Here is a 19,768-nt window from a genome sequence, read left to right on the forward strand (position 1 = left end):
GTGCTTGAAGGATATTCTGTTCGCCTGTGCAAATCGCTTCGGGAGGCTGAGAAACGTCCCGCCGGGAAAGATCAGTGGTGACACCAGGCCTATACACCTCCCCAGGAATACGTGTTGCCCGGGCGCCGACCACGACAATAGGAAGAGGAGACTCTTGGAAAACGTCCGCTGCGACGACGCTTTCTCACGGCCGCTCGACAGACCAGCTGGCCACCAAGGCCGTTCTCAAAACCCTTCGATGGCTGGCCCATTCCGAGAACAACCGACGCGTCAAGTCTGGCGCGAGGCCACCTGTCTACGAATGTCCCCTCCTTTCTGTGGGGGAGTGAGCAGTGTGTGCCCGAGGGCACTTCTCCGAAGGTGTTCGGGAAACGAAGGCAACGGGGGAGTATGCGCACCCTCGCCCTCAAGGCGGAACCTACATTGACTCTCGACGCTCCGATTGGAGGATGTTGGGACCACAGTTCGGCGAGAGAGCATTTAAGCAGACTTTTGGCGGCGCTCTGGTGTGCTCCGACCCAGTCAAGCTAGACTGAGGAGACGTAACGTCTCGTTCTCATACTTCTGATGTAAATAGTGTAAATAAACCCAATACCCTTTGTTCTCGATGAGAACGTGTTCCTCACTTCAACAACGTCTTCAGCGTGGACGAGGCGGACAACGGCATGGGCCAGCTACCCCTTAGGATATGCCCGACTCCACTCTTACAACTGGCTGGTAGCGGTGAGATGGACCTTGCGACGTGGTGCTGTGTCTGCGGTGAGTGCTTGGTTCTTGCTTGGACTCTCTAGGCTTCAATTTGTGGTTGTTCAGTATAGAACAGTATTGAAGCCTAGATTGTTGATTGTGAGCTAGAGTTACGTAGTTGTGTTTAACGAGCAGGACCAAGGCAGTAAAACAGCAATCATGGATTTGAGGACAATGCTGATGGATGAATTGTTGGTTGTCAGTGAGGAACTGGGCCGAGAGGTACAAAAGGGAATGCTTAGATCAGAAATATTAAAGATGACTTCCGAACAGGCCAGTGAGGAGGACATTGAAATTGGGTTACAACTCTTTAGGAAAAGAGAGAAAGAAAAACGGGAGCTAGAAAAAGATAAAGAAAGAGAAGAGAGAGAGGAACGCGAGAAAGATCAGGAGTTAAGGAAAATGCAACTCGAGCTTGAAAACAAACGTTTGGAGTTGTCTCGAACGAGTAGAGGGGCTCTGGAATGATCAAGCGAGGCAGAAACATACCGCATGGACAGGCTCTTAAAGCCATTTGAAGTCGGGAACGACATAGGGTTGTTCCTCGGAAATTTTGAAAGGACTTGCGAGAAGATGAACTTAGCTCCGAGTACATGGCCACAGCGGTTGCTATCTATGTTGCCGTGTGAAGCTGCCGAAGTGATCGCCAGACTCAGTGCACAAGATGCATATGACTACGCGAAGGTCAAGGCTAGTCTTTTGAAAAAGTATCGCCTTTCAGCCGAGGCTTTTCGGCAAAGGTTTAGAAGCATGGGCAAGAAGGATAGTGAGGGATATCCGGAGTTTGCTTACGGCTTAAAGGCAAACCTAGTCGAGTGGTTGAAAAGCGCGGAGGCGTACGAGAGCAGAGAGATGATCATGAAATGCATGTGTCTGGAGCAGCTTTATAAGAGCATCCCGCAACCTGTGAAGCTGTGGGTGCAAGACAGAGGAAACGTAAACACTGTGGAAAGGGCAGCCGAATTAGCCGAAGAGTATGCTACACGTAGAAAGCTGAGCGCCGAGGACGAAAGTTGGGATGGTCGAAATGGACCGTGGAAACAATTTCCGTTCAAAAAGGCATTGCAGACGAAGCGACCAGAGCATGTAGACGCGGAGAAAAAGACGTCAGAAAAGAGCGAGAAAAAAGTAAATGGTGAAACTGTACAAAAAGAGCAGAAAAAAGAATTCGAATCTTATAAACAGATCCGTTGCTATAAGTGCCACAAACTCGGACATATCGCCGTGAACTGCGGGAAGACTAAGGTAGTTTTTTCCTACGTGGACGAAAAATACGATAACTTGGAGCTTTTACGCCCATATCTTCACGACCTGCACGTTAATGAGAAACCATGCAGGGTGCTACGAGACAGTGCCGCCACCATGGACATTGTCCATCCGTCTTACGTGACGGTGGATGACTTCATGGGAGAAGTGGCATGGATTAAGCAGGTTGTGGAGAAACATAGCGTGCGTCTGCCGATGGTGAAAGTAAAGATCAGTGGACCCTTCGGGGAGCTCGTGACTGAGGCTGCAGTTTCTAAATTCTTGTCGCTGCAGTACCCTTACATTTTTTCTAATCGGTCGGACCAGTTACTGCGGGAAAAAGGGCTGAAACTTGGAGAGGGTGTAGTACAGGCGTTGACGCAATGTCAAGCTCGTCAAATCGCATCGCTTTCCTCTGAAAATGCAAAAGCCGCTTCTGCAGAAGTAACAAAGAAGGTAACCTCGGCAAGAGAAACCGAGCTAGGCTCGAAGGAAGAAAAATCGGTTGAGGAAATCCTGCCAGCTGACCAGCTCAACGCGAGTGTATCACAAGACAGGTGTCAGAGTTCATGCCAGCAGGGAGAGGCAGCTGATGTACTCGCGAACGAGACAGGGTTGTTACTGTCACCAGCCTCAAAGAACTTTGATCGGCTATTACGTGTGGACAGAGAGTCACTGGCAGCCGAGCAAAAATACAGTTCAGTCAACCACCCTCAGTCCAATAGCGTAGAGAGGTGGCATTCCGTGCTGAAGCGAGTTTTGCGGGCACTGTGTTACGAGCACAAGGAGGACTGGGAGAATTGTCTTCCGGCTACATTATTTGCTTTGCGAACGGTTCCTCATGAGGCTACAGGGTTCTCACCAGCAGAACTAGTGTATGGGAGGACACTCCGCTCCCCACTGAGAATGTTGAGAGAGATGTGGGAAGAAAGAGGAGAGAGTCAAACAGTGGTCGAGTACGTGCTAAAACTGCTAGAACGGCCAAGTACAACGCAAGAACTAGTAGAAAAGAACATGGGCGTGGCACAAAAGAACGCCAAGCTCTATTACGACAGGAATGCTAGGCTTCGAAGCTTTAACACAGGGGACCAGGTAATGATACTCAAACCTTCCAGAAAGAATAAACTTGAAGTTCACTGGGACGGTCCCGTCAAAGTGCTACACAAACTTTCAGATACTAACTATGCTCTGAAAGTGCCCGGTCGCAGGAAGGAGGTGAGAATATATCACTGCAACTTGATGAAGCCGTATGTGGAGCGGAGCGGAGTCGTTAACCTTACCATCAAAGAGCCTGAGGAAATTCCTACCGAATTTAACGAATGTAAGGTGACCTCCAACTCAGAAATCACTCTTGAAGAAGTTGTCGAACACTCGGTAAGCACGGACGTTCTTAGACCCGAGCAGGTAGACGAGCTAAAGGGGCTGCTAGGGGAATATCTCGACAGATTCAGCAATCGGCCAGGTAGAACCGAACTAATCATGCATGAAATAGAGCTGATATCAACAGACCTAGTAAGATGCAAGCCTTACAGGGTGTCGCCATGACAGAGAGAAATTATGGAGGCAGAGATACAGCGCATGCTAGAGTTAGGAGTTATCGAGCCCACTGAGAGTGATTACACGTCACTGCTAATACTTGTGGAAGCCCCTAATAAGGACCCTCGTCCGTGTGTTGACTACAGGAAGTTAAATGCCATCACTAGGGATCAGCTGTACCCGATACCCAACATTGAGGAACGAATAGAAAGAGTCAGCGCTGCGAAATACATTTCCACTATAGATCTCGTGCAGGGATACTGGCAAGTTCCCCTTTCCGAAAGTGCCAGCCACTATGCCGCATTTATCTCGCCTGTAGGCACTTTTCGCCCTCTCGTTCTTAGCTTCGGGCTGAAGAACGCGCCGTTTAGCTTCTCTAAGTTGATGGATATCGTACTAAAAGACTTGCAGGAGTTCGCATTGCTATATCTTGATAATGTTGCAATTTTTTCTGACAGTTGGGAACAGCACGTATCGCACCTAAAGCAAGTGTTCTCGCGGTTGAAGGAAGCAGGCTTAACAATGAAGGCGGAAAAGTGTAGGTTTGGCTGCTCCCAGGTTACTTATCTAGGCCATGTTGTCGGCCAGGGCACGAGACGGCCAGCCGAGCTGAAAACAGCTATGATTGGAGATTTTTCACAGCCGCGCACGAAAACAGACATTCGTTCATTCTTAGGACTTGTCGGGTACTACCAACGGTACATTCCGAATTATTCTCAAATAGCAAGTCCACTAACGGACGCACTCCGAAAGGGGGCACCGAGTAACGTGCTCTGGGATAAGGACAAAGAGGACGCTTTCCAAGGTTTGAAAGCGCTGTTAGTTTCTCGTCCTGTGCTCCGTGCGCTAGACTACACAAAGGAGTTCATAGTCCAGTGTGACGCAAGCGACAGGGGAATGGGCGAGGTACTTAGTCAGGTCGGTGATGATAATGAGGAACATCCTATTCCTTATGCTAGCCGTAAGCTCACTGTAAGAGAGGAAGCCTATAGCGCTTCAGAAAAAGAATGTGCCTGTTTGGTTTGGGCAGCCCAGAAGTTGTCGTGTTACTTGTATGGAGCGAGATTCATCTTCGAGACCAACCACTGCCCTCTGGCATGGCTTAATCAAATGTCACCAAAAAATGGTAGCTTGCTCCGATGGAGCCTCACCCTCCAACAGTACAACTTCTCCATTAGATATAAGAAGGGAAAGTTGCATAGCAATGCGGATGGATTGAGCAGAATAATTTGAAACTGGTTCTGTGTTTAGGGATCCCGACTGACATTTTTTTTTGTTTTGTTCTCTTTAAAAAAAAATTTGTTAAGCCAGGACGATTCCCTTTCCTTTAGCAGGACTCCATCCATGATTGCTAGCTTTGTCGGCACGAAATTCCTTCTAACTTTGAGTAACAAAATGCAGTACTTGTTGTTTCTTTGCACACACATTTTTTTAAAGCCTGGTGGGTCTAAAGCGGAATCCAAGATATTCGTCACGGTGCGGAGCCGTGTTGTGGGGTTTGCTTTGCTGCTGCCTGTCATTGTGAGATGTTTTGGGTGTATGTCAGCAGTTCGCAGCTGTCTGCTACAAGCCAAGTCATCCCCCTTGCCACCAGCTATTCTCTTCCTGCCCAGTGGTTGTCAGCACTGGCCGGTCGAGATTTTCCGGGCCATGGAAGAGCTGTTACGTTTGGCGACCTGCAGGGCAGCGTGCTTGAAGGATATTCTGATCGCCTGTGACGAATCGCTTCGGGAGGCTGAGAAACGTCCCGCCGGGAAAGATCAGCGGCGACACCACGCCTATACACCTCTCCAGGAATACGTGTTGCCCGGGCGCCGACCACGACAATAGGAAGAGGAGACTCTTGGAAAACGTCCGCTACGACGACGCTTTCTCATGGCCGCTCGACAGACCAGCTGGCCACCAAGGCCGTTCTCCAAACCCTTCGATGGCTGGCCCATTCCGGGAAAACCGACGCGTCAAGTCTGGCGCGAGGCCACCTGTTATGAGTGTCCCCGAGGGCACTTCTCCGAAGGTGTTCTGGAAACGAAGGCGATGGGGGAGTATGCGCACCCTCGCCCTCAAGGCGGAACCCTACGTTGACTCTCGACGCTCTGAATGGAGGTTGTTGGGACCACAGTTTGGCGAGAGAGCATTTAAGCAGACTTTTGGCAGCTCTCTGGTGTGCTCCGACCCAGTTAAGCTAGACTGATGAGACGTAACGTCTCGTTCTCATACTTCTGATGTAAATAGTGTAAATAAACCCAATACTCGTCGTTCTCGATGAGAACGTGTTCCTCCCTTCAACAACGTCTTCAGTGTGGACGAGGCGAACAACGGCATGGGCCAGCTACTCCTTAGGATATGCCCGACTCCAACTCTTACAGCATATCCAGCAGGTAACCAGGAAAGCAATGCAGAAACTCTTCTTTCTGAAGAGAATCTTGCGTCATTCGACATTTGTAACTAAATACCTTGCCTATGTCACACTTATTCGGCCGATCTTAGAATATGCGGATGTAGTCTGATTTCCGCACACGAAAAATAACATCCACACACTAGAAATGATTCAAAGGAAAGCCGTCTGTTTTCTTTATAACCGCTACAAGCGTACCGACTCACCAACTGAGCTATCACAATGCGCTGGCCTTCACACTCCGGCAAGCCAAACGAAACTAAAGCGTTTAAAGTTTTTGTATATGCTACTCCACAACTCCTTTAAGCTAAACTACTCAGACTTTATAAACCTTAAATCCACCCGCCAGACTCGACAGATGCACCCACATAGACTAGAAGAGTTTTCCTGCAATAATAACGCGTTTTTGTTTTCATACTTCCCACAAGCTGTGCGAGAATGGAATGAACTGAACCCGTGTGTCACCGCGCAAACAACGTTTTCCAAATTTGTTGAGCTTGCCGAGAAGGCAGTCCTCTCTTTAACTCATTGACACTATTTGCGTCTCTGTATGTGTTCCCACCTATCCTGTATTTTCTTAAGCCAGGATTGCAAATGTACATATATGTGTCAAATTGTTCACCCACTCTTGTAATAACCCCCATGGGGTTGACAGTATGTTGAAATAAATAAATAAATAAATAAATAAATAAATAAATAAATAAATAAATAAATAAATAAAGTAAAGAATGCATAATTTGGTGAAAGAAATGGCCTGCTGCAGGTGTGTGTGCAAACAGACAGAGGAATGAAATGAATGCTAAATGATGTTACCTGTTAAGAAAATTTCCTCACCAAGCAATGTTAACAGTCTAAGCAAAAAAATAATATACTGCATAGGTGGCCTTGCAGCCCATAGTCTTTAACAAAAGAGAAGGGCTGGAAGTCAAGGTTGCAGGAAGGCAATAGGAGCAGGCGCGTAGCCAGGGGGGGGGGGGGGCTGATGGGGCTTCAGCCCCCCCCGAAATTTTTTTGTGCCGGCATGCACCGCCGACCAAAACTACCACAGATGCCGGGAATAATAATAATAATAATAATAATAATAATAATAATAATAATAATAATAATAATAATAATAATAATTTACTTCCCATGAAAAGAATGACATGGTGGGGTTCTGAATAAAAAGTTGCACGCAGGCAACTTGACCAGCCCAACAACCCATCAAAGGCAACAGAGGGCGTCGGGCGCTCAAATGTGAGTAAACAGATGGGAAGGTGTCAATTAAAAAAAAAAATGTTTATACGAGACAGGTAGTAATACACTTTAACAATTAGAAAAACAAGTAGTCTGCATTAACAAGGAAATATTGAATTTATACATGAGCATTATAGATTACATAAAGAAAGTCTTATTATACGAAAATAGGGAGAAAAAAAAAACATAACATAGCACTATATTCAGTGCAGCATAAACTAAAGCAAATAAAGGGGGGAAAAGTCATACAGTATTGCATATGAACAAACTCATTAAACAACAAGGATTAGTTTGACTGAAAGTAGTTGTGCAGGCTGCATGAGGACAGAAGGTCTATTTCTCGTAAGGCGAGGTTATTGAGTAAAGTCGGAAGTGTACGTATGTCGAAGCATTTGTTGACCATAATTCGTTCTTGAGTGCAGAATGTTCCATTGTTCAGGTGTCCTAGTGTCATAGGCTGCGACATGTTCGTGTAGGCGAGCTATGTTCAATCATTCTGCATTCTGTCTACAATGTCTTTTTCACGCTCGAAAGACATTTCGGCACGAACATTGCAAACTCGGGCTGGATTTCGTGGCATCTGTGGTGGATTTCGTGGTACCTGGGGTCCCGTAACGCAAGGAGCCCCATTCGAGCACAAACTTTCAAGGGCTTTTCGATAGCGAGCAGGCGCGTTGCGGCATCTCGCAGCGGCCGCGGAATCTACGGAGCGCATGGATTTCAATTCCGAAATTTTATGGGTGTAAAGTTCTCAGAAACCTTTGACGCGAAAGGTGCACTGACATTTCCAAAGGCGTGCTTCAAAAGATTTTAAATTCTGGAACTTTATGGGGTTAATGCTGTTATAAACTTGGACTAACATGCGTGCACTGGAGCCCTCGTGTCCAAGCCGTTCCAGAAATGAAAGCACGCGCTCGCAATCTTCCACACACACGAAAATACTAAATATTACCGTGACTGTGAACTAGCAGCTGCTAATTTTCTCCAAACATTTTCAGGACGCGTGCCCAATGTGATCGATCAGCTGGACCAGGGCAGGCAAAGTAAAATTTGAGAAAACAGGAGAAAGCTAGGAAATGGCCTATTATTGAGGAAATTCTTTTTGCGGGCTACAAGGTCTGGCTCTCGTTGGCCACAGGGACAGTGGCCCTATGGATTCAAGCATAGGCCCCCCTGAAAATACAGGTATTTTCAGAGCGCTTATTCGCATGCGAGCTGATTGTGGAGATACATATCTGAAGAACCATTTGGAAAGTTGCCCCAGTAATGCCTCGTATTTAAGCCCAGATGCACAAAACCAAATTATAGAAATCTGTGGCAAAATTATCAAAGAAAGCCTAGTTGCATAAGCAGGCTGCTTCTCCGTACTTGCTGACGAAACGACGGACATCGCCGGAATCGAACAGCCTACTGTTTGTGCAAAGTACCTAAACAAGGATGCCAACGACATCGAGGGAGTGTTTTAGGTTTTAGCACGGGAATAGATGCCCATCTCTCATTGCGACTGCAGGTTCTATGTAAATGTGTACAAACTGTTCCAGATTCTAGTCACCCTTCCAGTGACCACTGCCAGCGCACAGAGAATATTTTTTTTTTACAAGAGTTTACTAAAAAACTACTTGCGATCTACAATGTCTGGGGAACGTATGGTTAGACTGGTGCTTCTATACACCCACAGAGACGTCGGCATCAACGTGTCCGAAGTCATTGACCGCTTCGCTCAACTTCCCCGCCTAGAGAAGTTTGTCCTTTAGATAGCGAAGTAGCAAAAATCAATGCAAGTAAAAAGCTCTATTCCTTCAGGTACATAAGCTCGTAATTATGAAAACGTATGAGTGTTCGTTAGCTTTTGAAACCGCAGAAATTTTAGCCGTTTATTCTAGCAGTTAGCATCATGATCAAAATTATCATGCGAATACGAAAATTACGAGGACATCAATAACCAATTTTGACCGACCTTGCTCATTGAAAGCCCGGCCCACGATGCGTTTGCCAAAAATACACTCGGATATTGGTTAGTCACTTGCCGCATCATCTGTGGCTTTCGTTTGTCTTTTTGTTTCCTTTTTAGCTAGCTACCTGCTTTTATTTCTTTTTTTGAAACGAAGCAAAACCCTCCTTTAATTTTGGGTGCAGAATAATTGTTGCCGCTGTGCAGGCAGTTAAATTACACATTTTCGTACTGATTTCTGCATTATTCCTCTGTTATTCTACCAGTATGGTGCTGTCGCGACCGCTGCATGGCCCGAATACATATCACGATGTCTGCGATCATAGTTTTGTTCTTGCCTAGATCATCTGTCTTTCTGTGCGCAAAGTTTACTGTGCGCAAGTTTACGACCGGTAACAGCTGCTCCTGCGCAATCTATTGCAACGAGGGGCAGCCTCATTGAGGTTTTTTCCTGGCCGTTGCATATGTGCAAAAATGTAAACAAGGTTCTTGAATGACGAAGATTCATCAAAATATTTCTCCTCAACTTATTCATTAGATGGCCTTTACGTTCTTCATATCAGCTGTATACACTGCTTTCTCGGTTTCGAACACATATAGTTCTAACGTCCGTGTGATATTTTTTTTCCTTATTAAATAGACAAAAAAAATGCGGCCGCATTGATATTAGTTATTTCTGCCAGAATTTTTAGGACATACGAATATAATCTTTTATGAAAAAATACGTATTTTACTTGACAGTGCGTAGCGTTCAATAATTCGTTTGCAGCATCTAATATACAATGGCATTGGCAATGCAATGCAGTTATTATTCATGTATTTGATCCCTCGACAAATTCTATAAGGAGGAGGCCGCGCTGCAACCTCAGCCCCCCCCCGAACAAAATTTCTGGCTACGCCACTGAATAGGAGCCCTGTTGATTTTTATGGGAGCACCTCTTCGTAGCTTAGATTACCAACCCCCTACTCCTGCTGACCTGCTGACCGGCTCGTGCCCTGAGGACCAGCTTCGACTGGTGGACAGAGCGCAACGAGCAGCGAGAGACCACGGCATCCTGGACTGAGGATTCCACCCACTTGGGGACAATTATCATCGTCTGCTCTTTAAATTTAAAGTTTATACCTCTCTACTCACAGTCATATATGACAAACTGAGGATATATTCAATTGACTACAAAAGTTTATAGGGCGAAAACCCAGCAAGAGAGCAGAACTGTTGCCCACTTTGGGCGAGTAGCTTGTAAAATGTGAAGCACTGCATTGTTTGCACGCACCAGTACAGAGTGCTACTATGGCTGTGCAAACTGGCTTCACAGAAATCTTATTTTCTCACAGTTCTGGTACTCCGCAAGTTTTTGGAACTCATAGTACTTTCTGTAGACAGCCTTCCACTTGTAGCAACTTTTGCTCCTCTGTCGAGTGGGTTACGATTACTTATACGCCCTGCTTTTTCTCAAGCGAGTTGTTTTTCACATAGAGCTTTAATATTTCTAAAGATAAGCTTTTTGGGTCGTGTCTATCTGTACCTGCAGCTGCTTATACATAACTTATAATATACACAAGCTTTTTTCAAATTTTTCAAATTTTTTCAAATAACTAAGGTTGAGAAGTCAACTACTATTGTCTTAAATTTCTGACACTAATCTACATCTTCACATTTATCCTTGAATTCAATTGAATTCTGGGGTATTACATGCCAAAATCATGATTTGATTGTGAGGCACACTGTAGTGGGGGACTCCGGATTAATTTTGACCACCAGGGGATTTTTAATGTGCCCCCAATGCACGAGACATGGGCGTTTTTTTAATTTGCCATCATCCCATCAAAATATGGCCGCTGCGGCCGGAATTTGGTCTCGTGACCTCGTGCTTAGCAGTGCAGCACCATAGCCGCTAAGCCACCATTGCGGGCACATGTATCCTTCACTAAGCTTCAACTGACTGGGGCAATTCTTAGTGCTCAAACTTCATTTCCTTTGGCAGTGACATGAGGCAGAAACATTTGTTGCAATGGCTCAGCAGCTATGGTGTTCTGCTGCTCAGCAAGAAGTTGTGAATTTCATATTTGGCTGTGGCAGCCACATTCGGATGAGGGCACAATGCAAAAAATGTTCACATAACGAGCATTGGGTGCTCATTAGCGAACACTCAGTGATCAAAATTAATTCACAGTCCTCCGCTATGGCATCTCTCATAATCTGTGTGGAATGTTAAACTGCATCAATCAATGAGTTGAGAAACATTCAAGAACTGTAATCTAAGATCACATTGATCACAGACTACGCAATACTCAATGTAGTCTATAAATACGGTGTGACGTGACCGCCTAGCAGTGCCACACTTGAATTGTTTTCTTAGATTCTAAAAATCAGTATATGTGAGAAAACATGTGGAAGCCACTTTTGTAAAAATGTGCTGCACAAGCTTTTTCTTCCTGCAGATCATTTTTCAAGACTCAAAAGAAAAAAAACAAGAGCAGACTGGTAAGTTTTTTTTTCTCTATTAATTCCAGTCTTGGCATGTGAAAAGTGATAGTCACATTAATCCCATAAAGAGGCCCTGCAACAATCTTTGAGCATGGTAAATAAACCATGCCACAAAAAATAATGCTGTCTTGAGCACCTGAGTCAAATATTACTCACTTGCATGCAGCTGGGTATGTACAATATCGCTCTGAAGATCGCTCATGCTTTCCTGTGGCTTCTTCAAATTCCCATAATCCTTCAGTGTACCTGATGGCGCAATGGTGATGCTGTACAACTATTGGCTGGATTTGTGGTTATGCCACAGGAAATCATTACTTTGGCAAAAGCAAGAAAATCATCAGAAATGCTATAATTTTCATATTGGTTTGCACTATAAATAATATAGAAGATCACAGTATGAAGAAATGCAACAAATGATTTCAAGTGCACATGCAGCATAGAGTGAGTGGTGTGCTTAAATTATGCCACTTTCTGCATAGTGCAAAGTTTTGTCATCGCTATAATTTCAATTACTGCCTTGCTGAAAGGCCAACTGCAACGAAATTTCACTTCGACTAAATTTCTTGTAAATGAGTAGTAAATACCACTGAACCAATCTTGGCAAAGCTGCAGGGAGGGTAATTATATAGTGTTTCTGTTAGCAGCCTTTAAACAAAACATAAGCAGACGATGCACTTGGTAGTGTTGCTTTGATGAAATTCCCAGCGAGCTGTGTCCAAGATTTTAAAGCCCACCGCGGGCAGCAGGCGCTCCGGCTGGCTCGCGTAGCCACGCCTGGACAATCATAGAGACCAATCAGAGTGCACAGTAGTCTGAGCTTCTCACACGGGGAGAGGGCTCGTCGCTGGACCACGCGGCGGCCGTGGTATCTACACTAAGCAGCAGCTTGGCCTCCCAAGATCGGGAAGGTCACTCCAAGGAGCTACTCATTGGGTTATGCACCACTTCAAGCGAATGGTAACGGTGTTTCAGTATCAAAAACGGCTATTTTTGCATGCTTTTCATGATGCTCCCACTCTCATTTCAAACTTCAAATTTTGCACACAGGCTTTTCTACATCCACATCATCTTAAACTAGGCTTTTTTACTCGGTCCAAAATTTTGTTGCAGTTGGCCTTCAAATTGCGTTTGCATATTCCAGCGCATGCGTGTGCCTACAAATTCTCTGCAAGCGTCTTGGCATCATGCGAATGCAGGCATGGGCATTACCGTTCGCTTTTCTAGGTTTCTACTTTTGAGGTTCACAGCAGAAAAGCTGCATTTGTCTTCTTTGTGGTTACTATATGCATGTTCACTGGGTCACACTTCAACAGCTACAGCGTTAACCCCTTCACTCCTGTCCATGTAGTGCTCCGCCTAGCCTGGTGTTCCACGGTGCATTTTCGTGCTTCATTTACCATGTTCCATTCTGTAAGAAAATCACCCCAAGATTTTCTACAGATATCTCATTTACGAGATGTCTGGTTTATTTTATTCACAAAAGGTTTTCGCATCAGGTGCATTATTTAAAATGATTTGTGTGCATGAAAATGCCTAAAATATGCAGGGACGCGAAGTGCGGCTTTGCGTTGTCCGCACTGAGAATGTCTCTCAAACTTTTTGCCTTGGCCCTTGGCCACTAAGCACAGCTTCGAAGGGTTCTGCTGCACAGTGTTCGGTGGCATATGCTAAAGAAACATTAGCCCACTCAGAAGCCTGTAGATGAATTGTTAAGGCTAGAAGAGATGGCTTTTGTTGAGCTTGGTAGCCTGATTGCAACAGCTACAATGACAGAGAAGTGCCTGACAAGTGGGAAGCTTTTCATTATTTTGATATCACCTTCTGCTAAGAGAAGTATGTCCATCTAGTGTACAAAACCCAACAGAACAATAAAAGAAATTGCAATGTGGCAGATCTATGAGATGGCAGATCTATGAAAAACTTCCAAAAACATTCGCTCCAAATGTGGCCGATACAGAGCCAGCCACCTGCACTTTGGCCTCCTCTGTCCTGGCCGGCTCTGCGCCGGCCGCGAAAGGGAATGAATGGGTCAAGATGAATGAGAAATTATGGCATCCAGGTGCATATAACACTTGGTTTTTGAATTCCTTTTTTGTTTTGTGTTCTTGTAAAAATTTATTGTATAGTCCCCCTCACATAATACTCCTATGTGGAGCCTGTGAGGTATTTGTAAATAAATAAATAAAATAAATAAAATTTGTTGGCTGCAAAGTCACAGACAGTGATGTAAGATTCTACATCAAGAGCTGAAGGACACCAAGCTCCAAGGAGCATTGTTAAAGTGCATTGAGCTACCAGCAGTGTCTGCATAGTCACTCACACTACCAGCCTTTTGGGCTACCAGAAAAATTGGGTGGCACTTTAAACAAGAGACGCGCACCTGTATTAACACATTTTGATGCACGTGGCCAAACTGAGCACAAGATTACACACAGTCCCTCATTTGAGTATATCGCTATGTAGCCACATAAAAAAATGAGCAGGAGGAGATTTGTGCCTCAATCGGCCATAAATTGCAGTGTATCAAACTGCCGGCTGCTTTCACCTATAAAAAAATGCTAGTTCCTCCCCTCACTAAATTTTGTGTTATGATACTGCTGCCAAATGCAGAAATTTTAGCACTGGCTATGTGTTACTGCTCCATGTGGGAACATATGGAGTATATATGCATACAACCTCAACTGCAAGGCAAGTGAGAACCTATGAGTGTAGCTCGTCACAAGTGCCAATACCATAACACTGGCTGTCATGTTATCAATGAAAAACAATAACAAAGACTGAAGCACAGTGACATATAGAGGGTGAAGCATTGTGGGCAACACCCCACTGCGGCCTCCAGCTTGAGCAGTGTCAAAGAACTGGGAGCATCACAGAGGAGTTGCGTTGAAGGGCAACATGAATGCCAATAACTTTGCTCATATTCAATGTAGTCAAATACTATTTCTTGCTGGAGGATATTTGCAAAGTGATGCCCTTTACTGCCAAATCCATTTCATTAACTGTATTTAAAAAATGTTGCAGGACCCCTTTAACAAAATGAGGATGCATACTGTGACAGTACAATTAAAATAATAAGAGAGCTGCACAGGTTTTCATTAGATGGCATTCAGTGATTTGCTAAAAAATCAAGATCACTTAATGTAAACTGTAGAATGCACAGATTCATTCACTACATCCAATAGCTATACACTGCCAAATGCGTGCCTAATGACAAAGGTTAGACATTATTTTTAAAAAATATTGAGCTCATAACCAGCTTTCAATGGCTGCAATAATAATGAATAAAGTTTTTATTTTAAGGAAGGGGACGGCTCTAGGCCGCAGTTGGGGATTAGGTGGGAAAGGAATGTGGGTTCTCGGATTGTTAGCTGAGGCACAACTTCATCTCAGTCTTTGATCTCCTGCTTTATGCAGACTCAGGTGCATGGTCAGTTCCGCCGCTTTCGCACGGGCTGGTCGACCCCTTCTACACTACTCGAAACAAGCCACTTTGTCTGCCATATGTCGCAATGGCTTTCTGTGTTTCAGGGTTAGTTTGTATGCCAATTCCTAGTGTTCTAATGTCTCCGTGCAGTAAATGTTGAATGTTGGACCTCCCTTGTGAAAAAGCTGCGCAGCTCCAAATAAGGTGTTGCAAGTCTGCTCTGCATGACTCCTGACAATGTGTGCATCGGGTATAAGTGTTCACAATCGTAGCTTGTCTGGTTTGGTGCCATTTCTCAAGTATGTGCGGTGTGTATGCAGCGTTGGCCACAACCTTGTGGAAAGTGCTACATTGGACAAACTGGCCGATGCCTGAATGATGGCTTCAGGAGCACCGGACCGCTGTGGACACTCTAGCAGGTGCTGGCTACTTGGCTGACCACTGCCGAAGATGTACTCGCAATTGCTCCCCGTGTTTTCATAACACGCATGTGCTCAGACGGTTCGCCAGGCAGTTAGAAAAAAGTTTGAGGCATCTTGCATTTCTAAAGCTGCTAATGAATGCATAAGCGCTTCATCACTGGCACTCGCTGATAAAGAAGTGTTTTATCTTGAGATGAACCTGGTGAATGCTTTGTAATGACTTGTGGGCGCTTATCAGCTTCGTTGCGCATTTGATTGTCTCCTACGTGGCACATTCGTTTATGTGCTTGTGTGCGCATTTTTTTTAGCATACAGTGGCCTCCTTGCATGTTTTTCTGAATAAAGCCCGTCAGTTGAAGTCTAGCGCTCTGTCCTGTCTCAACCTTTTTTCCGTTAGTCTTGTTTGCGCTAGTAACTATGTCACAGCAACTGCATCAACACCAACTAGCCCAACTTTCTTCGTTAATTGAACTGATTTAGGCCTACACTGCCTAGACACAAATGGCTTGGATTTAAATCTCACTTTGGCTAGCTGCCAAGCGCATAATGGCAATTACAAAGTGACTGTGCTGCATAACCCTCTTTTCTGTAGTGAGGCTGGGGCAGTTTTTCTAGATATATGGTTATGTTCGTACAATCAGGAGGATTGGTTGGAATACGGGCGTATCAATGACAAACCTGGATAGTTGGCCGGTATGCACATGTGATAAAAAAGTAAATATTTTTATTGAGAACTCCAACGAATTTTCAGTGTGGTGCAAGTTTGCTCTACTTGGTACAAGTACTTGGAGTGATACCAAGCTATTGGTGTAGGTTGATATAACTGCGAATTAAGTCAAGTAAACTTTGAGAAACACAACTTCAGTAGCTGCTTTCTGGGTGCAATACACCTTCGTCCATAAAGTAATTGATCTACATCAACTACACAGCAAGCTACAAAACTGTGCAAATGCTCGTAATGTAATAAGCGCGTTAATTCAAACACTTATGGAAAAAAACATGTCACAGTTTCCAAGTTTCAGCCCTTTGAAATAGCAGAAATTTAATGGGTGCGTCATTAGAACTTGGTAGCAGGCTGCACAGAACGGAACATCCTTTGTGGGCAACTCTTGTCACACATGTATGTATCGCTGCCACATCTTAATATATTAGTCCCCCACTTATCCCTCGACCTCAACCAGCACAATTTTGGTCTCACGCGATGCACACGATCTCTCAGACGCTTCAGAACCTCCACGTAGAAAGCTACCTTGACAGTTTAACCTTGCGTTTAACCTTTAACAGATTCATGACGCAGAATTTCGTGTCAGTCAAAAAACACGATCAACGTGACTTCTAGTTTTGCTTTGTCTTTCCGTGCTTTTAATGGCCTTGGCTTATTTTTCTTTTTCCTCTCCTTGCTCTGTGACTTCCACTCGATGTCGCATTCGGAAATTTAAGTTTCATCGACAGTGCAAGAAGTTATCGCTGTCGTCTGAAGTTTTCCGATTAATGCAACATTCTTTTCACTCCAACTTTTGCTCAGGAGTCAACAGTTTCGGCACCATCTTAGCACAAACCTTTTCCAAAAGCCAAAATCCGGTGAACAGACGACTTTCCCTAACCAAGTGCTCCTGATTTCATTTTAACAGTCATTTGGTGGTCACTGAACATAAGAGAACGCATACGTTCAATGTTTTCATCTTTGCACGAGGTCGAGGAGCATTCTGATCTTGCATCGGCCTTGGGGTCTTCACGGCCTTTCTAGAAACAGTGGACTCACTTCAACACAGTTCATTCCTTAGGGCATCCTTTCCATAGTCGTTCAGCAACATTGGATAAATTTCTAGCTGCATCAATCTTCACTTGTTTCAGAAGAAATTTGATACTTATCCTTTGATTCGTCTGTTCGTTGATCTCCATTTCGATAAAGACCTGGTTGCACAAAAAGTGCTTGCATAAAATTCTGCCTTGTTATACAGCAATGCGCACTCACGTGCACTCAACGAGTGTCTCGATTTGAAGTGAACTGAGTGAGGCCTGATTCTGCCTTGTCATACAGCAGTGCTGCCCGTACTAAAGGTCAACTGGTTTCTTTCGAGCAGAGTGAGCAGCAGTGCTACACCTTCTCCCACTTCTTTGCTGACTCACTGCATTAACTTTTGGGACAGACCTCGCAGATATACTTAAGTGCTGTAATGGTTTGGGAAGGCGTATCTGCAGAAAATAATATGCCCAATACCAGCAACACGACTCACGACAGACCTGGTTCTATGCGCAGTGCTGCAATTGGAGCCGAGGCCTCACATCTCATGCCTGCATGTTGCCTCAAGCAAACCCCATCCTCGTACTGCCTTTATCAATGATATTTTTCAATTTAACTTTCAGAATGCGTCGCAGCCTTGCCAATAAAAAAAAACTGTGAAAGCATTCGTGTACAGAGTAAGTTTTGTACCTAAATACACTCAATGCTTATAAATTTTTTCAAAAAGCTTGCATTTAGAGTCGAAATCATGACCTTTCGCACTTCGACAGAGAGACTCCAAATGGCTTGCTAGCTTGCTTGTTTTTTAGCTTGTTTGTTGGTTTTCTAGGTTTCTTACCTTTTCTGCCTTTGCTGGCACTGCTGCTGCTGCCATCAACCGTATTTCTTTCCTAGTTTGCGTCCTGTGTTTGAGTTCCCCACTTTTAAAGCTAATAGCTTTCATAGGCTCTTTCAGCCGTTTTGGTGGTTGGACGGTGGTAGGTAAGTCAGCAGTCAAACTCGTCAAGGAAAACCGTATGCTCACTATATTTTGCTTTCTCTTTCGCTTACTCACTTTCTCTCTCTCTTTTCCTCATACGTGCATTCGTTCATTCTTTCGGGTTATTCACTTACACTGAAAATCATCGTCTATGGTTTCTGCACAATATTTTTGCTGACTCATGTCATTAACTTTTCAGACAGGCCTCATACATTGGTCCGCATCACATAAGCGTAGAAATTTTCGCTTATTATTTAGAAAATGAGGCTGGAAAACATTGTTTTCTAAAACATTTAAATTTCCTTAATTCCAAACCGTTACGAACCCATATGAACCGGATCAAACCAGTACATTTTTGCTCCGGAGATGAACCTGAACCGAATCAGGAAATGTACAGAAGCCTGAGCCCCAAGCGAACACGAAACGTTTCGGCTCGACACCTTGCTATAGGTTTTATACACCCAATGCTCAGTTCGATGAATGGCACAAAGCTAAGCTTGATAGTGCTTGTAATGCAGTAATAATTCAATGTTTCCAGGTTTATTGTAGCTAGGTTCCACTGTGCCATAATTATAATGATTAGAAGCACACTAAATAAACTTGATGTCTATCTACTCAAGAATAACTTAGTGCAGCTAAGACAATTACCTATTATTTTTTCTGGCACATTTGTGCTTTCCCAGTAAAGTCACATTAGTGTTGAGAGTACCAAATGGTTTTCCTTTCAAAGTCAGACCATAAGATAGGGGTGGGTGGGGATGGCACATAGCACCGAAGATATTCTTATCAGTATGCAAGACAGCAAGTGACATACTTGTTCAGCACTAGGCAGTGCAGTATGTCTCCATGCTCTTCAAGAGAGTCACTCTCCTCAAGCAAGTCAAGCAATTCCTTCTCAGAAACTTTGTCTAGCTGAAGCTGGGAGAGACCCAGGGTAGTGGCATTGCTTGGCTGGTCCACCATCTCACACAGTTCTTCCTCATCTGTGTCATAGGCTGGAGAGCCCGCATCACCAACGCCACCATCCTCTGACAATGTCGGCAGCAGCTCCTCTGATTTTGCACTGCTTGGCTGATCTGCACAACATAGAGTAACAAATCTCAAAGGGACTGCACAAGTCTACAAGACAAACAAATCATTGCAAATAATTCATTAGTGCAGGAGGGTGCTTTGTGACATTCTCCCCTTCCAAGGACATTTAAGCTGCTTGCAAGTGATATGCCTAGCTTTCTTTTTTATGATTTTTACCCTCTTCGCTGGCTCACACACCATCAAGTTGCTATTATTATCAGCCATTTGGCATGGCGGATGCCATGAAAAGAACCCTTGTAGGAATTAAGGGAAAGAATCATTGCAAAACACAATGCTTGGTTTCCACAACTGAGCTAGTCACAAAATTTTGCACCTTACTACATCAGGCTAGGTAGAGTTGAAGGGACTTAACGCTCTTGTAATGCAGAGATGTTTCATCTTTGCCAATAAATTTATCTGAAGAAAAAAAAAAGCGTGCAAATAGTACACATTAAATTTTTCATGAGATGTCTTGCTCATAGTATTTTCCATAGAATTAATTATTGCCAACTTTATGTTTTGCAGAAAAT

The 19,768-nt window shown here is 44.3% G+C and overlaps 1 protein-coding gene across 7 annotated transcripts in view; it reads right to left on the bottom strand.

Annotated features, from left to right (window-relative positions):
- LOC119435975 (probable phosphorylase b kinase regulatory subunit alpha) overlaps nt 1-19,768 on the bottom strand; it is a 128,981-nt gene that overhangs the window by 50,704 nt on the left and 58,509 nt on the right. For 6 of the 7 annotated variants that reach the window (XM_049658318.1, XM_049658322.1, XM_049658331.1 and 3 more), the window contains exons 19-20: nt 18,982-19,243; nt 11,755-11,844 (exon numbers count right to left, since the gene is read on the bottom strand). In XM_049658318.1, coding sequence (XP_049514275.1) covers nt 11,755-11,844; nt 18,982-19,243 — 352 coding nt within the window. The remainder of the gene's footprint in view (nt 1-11,754; nt 11,845-18,981; nt 19,244-19,768) is intronic. The other variant, XM_049658336.1, reaches the window with a different exon arrangement.

The sequence above is a fragment of the Dermacentor silvarum genome, chromosome 1 (assembly GCF_013339745.2).
Source record: "Dermacentor silvarum isolate Dsil-2018 chromosome 1, BIME_Dsil_1.4, whole genome shotgun sequence".
In the NCBI taxonomy this organism is placed as follows: Eukaryota; Metazoa; Arthropoda; class Arachnida; order Ixodida; family Ixodidae; genus Dermacentor; species Dermacentor silvarum.